This window comes from Anneissia japonica, unplaced genomic scaffold, assembly GCF_011630105.1.
Source record: "Anneissia japonica isolate Jap-2015-1 unplaced genomic scaffold, ASM1163010v1 scaffold2707_len876726_cov182, whole genome shotgun sequence".
Lineage (NCBI taxonomy): Eukaryota > Metazoa > Echinodermata > Crinoidea > Comatulida > Comatulidae > Anneissia > Anneissia japonica.
The window spans coordinates 414,379-422,533 of NW_022723260.1; the positions used below are offsets into that span (position 1 = coordinate 414,379).

An 8,155-nucleotide genomic window follows, 5' to 3' on the forward strand; every position below is an offset into this window, starting at 1 on the left:
CAGATACGGTTATTTACGTGTACAGTTAACTTCCACCCCCCCAACCATTCAATTCAAATCTCTCCAATGGAACATAATAAAATATAGGCCGCCTAGCATGCTCTTCCGATTACCATTCAAGGCCAATAATTAGAGGTCAAGGCACTTACTTTTAATAGTCACATGATAATAAACTTTTATGACGTCATGAATGAAGGTTGATGCAAAACAATAATCAGATCATTTTTTTCGTAACCAGCTACGTTATGTAAAATTCAGAAAATATGAATAAGCCTTTCCTATAAAATATGAAGGTTCCTGATTGTTTATAGGATAATAAAAATGTAAGAATTTTAAGTGAAATATACGAAACATTATTGTGTACTGTAATAACAAAAAACGTGAAAAGAATAATTTTAACAAAATGATTATTTTTTGTAATTGTATACAGTATATTATTCAAAAGTATTGAACAGACTACTAGTGAATGGGCCATTTCATACAAACTGATGATCCGTGAAAAGTGAGTTGTTGATCATTTGAAAACCGTTTAAAATATTTTTAAAAATGGTTCGATGTACGTTTTAGAATCAGGATGTTGTTAAAGATTCGATAAGTTTGAAAGGCTGATTTATGGTTACTGTAAATTTGTTTCAGTACGAAACAACCCCTCTTGGTGCGGTTGCATTCGAGCTTCCGCATATTTCTCAAAATACTTAACCTCACGACCGCTTCGGATCCAAAGAAATTTGCATAAGGATGAACTCAGTCAAGTGAACAATTTCGGTATACGTAACAATACTTCTACAGAAGAGAATACGACTGGAGTTGGTTTTACTTCTAATACTTCAATCTCGTTTCAACTGACATTTTGTTCTTTGTTGCCATGGTATTTTCTAATTTTATGGTGTCATAAAGGCCTGGTAGTGATGGACAAATCGCTTACTTGTTAGGTCTGTTTGAATTTGATTTAATCAGAAAGGAAACAGGATTTACCGTATCCGGAAGTTGTAAAACCGGTTCGAACCATTGTGATTCCGATTGCATGTCCTTACTTTTCCATAGTATATAGTTATCAGTTAAGCTTTCACTTGTTGCAGCCGTACAGTGGGTCCAGGCATGGGAAATTCGTCGTCCACGAATTCAGCAAATTATGAGGTCATCGTGAAAACATCGGACAGGAAAGGAGCGGGAACAGACGGCAATATATTTATAGCGTTTCTAAATAAAGAAAAGAAGCGGTCGAAAGATTATAAACTGGACGTACGGTTCAGAGACGACTTCGAACCGGGTCATAACGATCGGTTTCCAATCAAGAATCTCGTCGACTTCGGCGAAATAGTGAAGATTGAACTTTGGAGGGACCGGTGGTTCTTCTGGGATAATTGGCTGGTCGAGTGGATTATTGTTACGGACAAAGTTAATGGCAAGTTTTACGAATTCCCTATCAACAGGTGGATCAAAGGAGGAGCAAAAACAAGGTGAGTTAATAGAAGTTTGAAGTTCGGAACTTTGAACGTAAATTGGAGGGGAAACTATTTCTACTGGGGTTTGTGTCCCTTCCCATTCAATTTCGATACGCTGATTTTCCTGAAGTGCAAAGTGACACGTTGATGATGCAGATTTTGGGGCGGAATTGTGGAGTTGATTCAACTGGGCACTTTCTACCGTAACAATAAAAAATGGTATGCTTCACTAGACTTTAGTATGGCCAGTTGCGAAGCAAAAATAATGCTAACAAGTCATTTGCTGGTAGTAAATTACTATCTAAATACTGACTTTTGTTGCTGGTTAGAGGTCACTGTCGCCAGTAACCAGGAAGTACAACATGAGAATAATATCCGACCCACTACCCCCAATTTTCAATCATCTGTTGCCCCATCCCTTTAAGTTGTATATAGAAATTTTTGCTTCTTAGCACTGGTAAGACAAATAATGTATAAATCAAATAGATTAATGTTATAAATCCTATAAAACATAGTTCATCAATCTTAACTATCTTCGGTTATCCTGTCTTGTGGTTGAAATGCTTAATGACAAGGCGTCAAGGTACCACAAATTGATCTCTGTTTCCCGTGTTTGTGTCGATCAGAGTCGTATGCACACACATAGGCCTATAAATTGAGTGTGAAGTCAATTGACTCAAATCGAACTTCAACAAAATCCCCAGTGGCTCAGGTGGTCAAGACGTCTGCATCAGCTGCATAGTGTATATAACAGGGGGGTAGTTCAAATCTTGTTTGGGGCAATGATCTCTGGTCTCCGTGTGTGTGTTGAGTTTGAAAACAATTGCCTCCAATCGGGTTCGAATTTCCAATGAAAACCCCATAGTGGCCCAGCTTGTAAAGTCGTATGCATACAGTGAGCAGAATTCTTTAAATCTCGAAGGTTTATCTTCTTTACCGTCTTCAATTTGTATAATAAAGCATTCACGATGGTTTAGAGTTTATCTGTTTACGATATACATTTTTTTTTTCAATTCAACTTTTATTGTCAAACACAGTGAGAACATGGTTTGAAATTCTTCTTGTTTGTTCACAGTTAAAATGTAAGTTAAAACAAGACACAAAAGATAAAATCACAGAAAAAACAGAGGAAACAGCATACATACATACATACATACATACATACATACATACATACATACGCACATACATACATACATACATACATACATACATACATACATAATAGGCTTATATATGTGTTTCTATATACATATATATTGGCCTATATATATATATATATATATATTTGTGTGTATGGTGTGTGTTTATAATAACAATTATTTCCTTATATACCAGCAGTATCATTTCAATATAATGTACCGGTATGTGTGTATTTTATTGGCTACTCTAGAGTCGAATGTTGAGGTTAGGTTAGAGTACGTGAGATTCCCTTTCCAAGTACAGTACCAATAAATTGTGTTAGCAATTTGATGGGGGAACAAGTTCAAATGAACCGTGACGGATTTTTTTTAAATGTTACTTTCCAACAAATAAAAACCAAAAGAAAGGAAAGGAGCAAGGGCCGATACTGTTCAACAGTGTGTATACTTCTCTGAAATTAGTTTTCATTATTTATTTTAGCTTGACCAATATTGTCCAATGTGTTATTCTCCCATCTATATTTTCTCTAAAGTGTTATCTTTAAATTGCCTCTTTTACGATGGGAATTTGATGTATCTACATGGTTCACTCGCCAAGTCGTTCATATAATTATCGTCATCATGATCATATACACAATCATCAATGTCAGTGACGGATACAGGAATTCGAAATATAATAGAGGGGGCTCAGGGAGGGACTAGACCCATAGTCATAAATTTTCATATAATTCGAATAACATTTTATTTTGACAGGCAGCCTGCACCCCTCCCCACCCCCGCCAACGAACGTTTAGTGTTGATTATTGTTATTGTTTTTGTCATTGCCATTTTCGCCGTTGCTTTGTTGTTGTTTTAATGATACTTTATTGTTGTTCATAATTATTTATAGATGGAGTAGGTATGACTGTGAGCTCCCACAAAACGATTCTGAGCATAAACAACGTAAAGATGAGCTCATACAAAAGAGGTTTGTTTACCGATATTGGCAGAAGATACCTGGTCTACCTGTACAGGTACGAATTGAATGTCGCATTTATTTTCTGTACTTTCCATAGCCCACTTGCCAATTAAGTTTTGTGGTGTAAAGATTTTTGGTGTTTTCCGGGACTTTTTGATTTAAAGCGACCATTTACAGTAGCTACATGCAGCTGTAAATTCTTTAGTTGCAACATAACCGGTAAGCCCCCCCCCCCCTTGGATTGTCGCTAAAGCCCCACAAAACGGCCGATGGCCGTTAAACGATGTAGGCCTAAACAAGTTCGATTGTGGGACAAGCGTTTATTCCAGGGCCTGTTATGATTAGTCAGTGTATTAAATTTGATTGACGTTCCAGCAAGTTTCATTTTGAGAGGTCGAAAGTAGGTGTCATGAGACCATGCCTGTTCCTCAAAGGCATATTATTACGATTGCTCCGCTAACCAAGAAGGTAAATCGGTACCTCCAGGATATTATTAAAACTCTCCAAAGAGTACATTTTTGCTAGACTGCTTACGAATCGTACGACTGAGAATTTTGTGAGCGTCTTGTAAAGGTCTACTTTAGCAAAAAGAGCTATATAGTTTATCTATATTCATATTTTTAAAAATTATATTTCTCTAACATAATTTGTAATCACCTACTATCACTTAAAATATCACAGGAACAATGAAAATGTTGAAGTTCTTTTGAAAGAATCATTAAGATAATTATCATTAATGATGTATTTTGTATTAAATTGTGTTGACAGGCGCGAACTCTGCCAAGTGATGAAAAATACCGCCCAGATAAACTGGTAACTATTTAAAAATAATTTTATGTGTTGTAAAATTGAGGTTGATACTGCATTATTAAATGGTAATATTTTATTTTCACAATACCAAAAACAACAATTACTTCCGTTGTTGTTTTTTATCTCTGTTTTTAATTACAGAACGATTTATTTGCGTTTGGGTATAATGCAGTAGCATACAGTAAATTAATTTTACATCGAAACGAATGAAATTAACTAGTTAGCAAGATGGACAAAAGCAGTTCTTTAGAATTGAATATAATAATGAATCAGCACTTTTTTAGACCTATAAGTTCCTTACTACCTTTCGACAGCAGTAAGACTGTTATTTTATGAAGCACATGTCGACATAATTTCACATATGGCACATATTAATGAACAACATCTATAATCCAAACTAAAGGACACGTAAGATACACGTATTCTTTTGCCGTTTTTTAGAAAGCATTTACGACAACTGCCCGGAAACTCCGACTTAACTCTGAATTAATATCGCTCACTGCCAAGAAATTCAAAACACTGGAAGACATAGAAGCGATCTACAAGTACACATTCTATCGACCGACGGTAAGGCAAACCATATTCAGATAATAACAAACTGTGTTTATTTGTGTGGACACACTCGTTCGCAGAGATGCAAAAACACACTTCGCATGAGAATGGTGCAACCCATCAATGTTTGAACAACTCGAAAGCTTGTGTCTCTGGGACTGGGACTCGAACTTGCAACCTGCCAGCTGTATCAAGGCGGCATGATACTCGTCTTGATATCAGGTTTCAGGCTCGAGTTTCATTAATTTCTTACAATTGAAAACGTAGTACTGTGCTTATGTATCATCATTATGTATGCAATTATAATTAATGAACGTTATTGATTATTGTTGTAAACAGGAAGAAATCGAAACGTGGGACAGTGATGAAGTGTTTGGCAACCGCGCCCTTAATGGCTGCAACCCATCTCAAATCAAACTTTGCGAACAACTCCCAGAAGGGTAATACGATTAATTTTTTGTATATATAATTATTTACTAGGTTAACTGCCAAATTGAAATAATAACGATAATGTATAGTTGTATCCTAAGCTAATAAATATGAACCAAAAATATTGGAATTAAATTAATATAATAATAATAATAATAATAATTGTCAACTTATATAACGCATAATGTAAAATACCTCTATGCGCTTTACAGCAGGGAGTGGGATAAATCATTAAAAGTTTCACCTCATAAATAAATAAATGAATATCAACAGTAAAAATAAATATACTATTACAATAAGTTAAGAATAATTTTAAATACAGTAATTTTATTTATTTTTTATTTACCAAATTGTTAAATAATTATTTTCTTGTCCTTATTATATTACCTTACTTTTTTTTTCTTATTTTTTCATGTCTTTTCTTCCATGTTTCTTTCTCACCACCTGTCTCTCTGTTCATTTACTTCCCTGTAATTTCTTTCTTTACTTCCCCCCCCCCCACAACTTTCCTTCTTTTATTTTCCTACTTTCTTTCATTTTTCCCTTTCTTTTCTTTTCTTTTCCAATAGATTTTCCCTTTCTTACCTTATATTTTTCATTTTCTTTCCTTTTATTTTCATTTCTTTCCTTTGCACATTTCTTATTCTCTCTTTCTCTTTCTTTACCACTTCCATTTTTCCCCTTTTATCTTTTCCTTCTATGTCTTTCGATATTTTGCCTTTCTTTTCGTTTCTTTTTCTTAAAATATTCCTTTCATCTTTCTTTAGCTTCCTTTCTTTTCATTTCCTTTTCTTCTTTTCCTTTTTACATTAATTTTCTTTTCTTTCAAATTTCTTTTTCATTCCTTTTCCTTCTTTATCTTTTCTATTCATTTCCTTTCCGTTTTTCCTTTCCTTTTTTTTTTCATTCCTTCTAGTTCATTATAACTTTCATTACCTTTCCTTTCCTTTTCGTTTTCTTTCTTTTTCTTTTCCTTTCTTTACCTTTTCGTTTTCTTTCTTTTTATATTGCTGGCTTTGTATTTTATTGAAGTTATTAGCTTTCAATTGAACATTATAACAAGAAAATGATTCTTTTTTTCTTCTCCGTCACCTCTGTTTTATTTCATTTCTCCTTTTTTTAAAATATTTCTTTGCAAATTAATAGATGTAGCCTATTAAATGCAGTCGACTTAAAACCCCTTAAATTGGCTGGCAATGAAAATTTATATTTTTCGTAGTAAAAAAGCTGTAAACCAGCAAAATTAAAATGTTAAAATAATGTTTGAAGTGTTTTCTGCTTCTTATATCACAGAGAGTGTACCTTGAATAGGTTAGTGCGTTTCTTTTCTTTGACAGGTTTTATGTGACAGCTGATATGGTGGAGCCCTTCCTCGAAGGGTTGACATTGGACGATGCTTTGGTGAACAAACGAATTTTCATCATAGATTATCATGTGATGGAAGGAATCGATTGTGTAAGTTTTATATTTCCACTCGTCTTTTAATCAACTAATCAAATGACACGTGTATGTGTATAAAAAAGTATCTGTACATACACTTAATACGTTTCTGAAAGCCTTCATGGCACAAGGAAATAGGCGATTGGCCTACTAATAAAAAATGTGTGTCATTGTGATAAATGTCGAGGAGAGAAGGTTGTAAAGTAGTTATTTAGGTAATACAATGACAGTAGATATATTCTATTTCAGATGCCATGTCCGTTTGCATTGTATTTTGTCGGCAACGATAAAAAGTTGAGACCTATTGCAATCCAACTGCAGAGGGCGTCTGAAGATGCGACAGACAAACCACCTGTAAGATCATTTCGTTCATTCTGTTCAAGCTTAATATCATTATTATTATTATTATTACTATTATTATTATTAATTATTATTATTAATTATTATTATTATTATTTTTATTATTGTTATTTGTATTATTTTTATTGTTATTGTTATTATTGTTCTTATTATTGTTCTTACTATTGTTGTTATTGTTATTGTTAATGTTATTATTGTTAATATTATTATTGTTTTATATTTGTTAATCTCATTGTTTAGATGACAATTTATTTTTAATGAAAGTTATAAGAAACGAAGTGCTACTCACAACGTTTTGATCTCTTTCATTATCAAAGACTGCATGGTGTAATTGCAGCTTGGTCATGACCTGTTGGTCGTGACGTAGTACGTTCTGAGTAAGTATAGTATCTTATAATGCTCTTAAACTGTCATCTATACAATCGAAGCTAAATGAAATTCTTTGAAGATTGTTATTGTTATTGCAATTGTTGTTGGTGTTATTACTATTGTTGTTGCTGTTGCGGTTATTGTTATTTTTAATATTGAAATTATTATTTATCGTTATTTGTTATAATATTAATAATTATTATGATAATAGTATTAAGATTATTTTAAATATTATTTTAACGTTGTCAACAGGTATTCTTACCGAACGACCCTGATTACACCTGGAAATTAGCCAAAATGTGGTTCAGCTTAGCAGATGCGTCATATCACCAGACGGCAACGTTCTGCTTCACCTACAACATTTTAGAATCTGTAACCGTAACGATGCACCGCCATCTCTCTCTTTCTCATCCTCTCCATAGGCTGATCGCTCCACATTTACAGCACGTCATAGCCACAAACAGGTTAATACATTTTGACCTTTCTCCTAGCATATATATCAAACCTAACATAAATTGCAGCAGAACTCAAGTTATGTTATGACTATTGAAATGAAATTATACGTAACAAGAGCTAGCTGTATAATATATGTATATATATATATATTTATATATATATACTATACTTACTATATATATACTATACTTACT

The 8,155-nt window shown here is 33.5% G+C and overlaps 1 protein-coding gene across 1 annotated transcript in view; it reads left to right on the top strand.

Moving 5' to 3' along the window:
- Positions 1-792: 792 nt before the first annotated feature.
- LOC117112134 (arachidonate 5-lipoxygenase-like) overlaps positions 793-8,155 on the top strand; it is a gene marked incomplete in the record, with an annotated part of 13,429 nt that continues 6,066 nt past the window's right edge. The window contains 8 exon segments of the mRNA XM_033255192.1: positions 793-1,460; positions 3,477-3,600; positions 4,314-4,358; positions 4,797-4,922; positions 5,247-5,347; positions 6,674-6,791; positions 7,026-7,130; positions 7,758-7,969. Coding sequence (XP_033111083.1) covers positions 1,099-1,460; positions 3,477-3,600; positions 4,314-4,358; positions 4,797-4,922; positions 5,247-5,347; positions 6,674-6,791; positions 7,026-7,130; positions 7,758-7,969 — 1,193 coding nt within the window.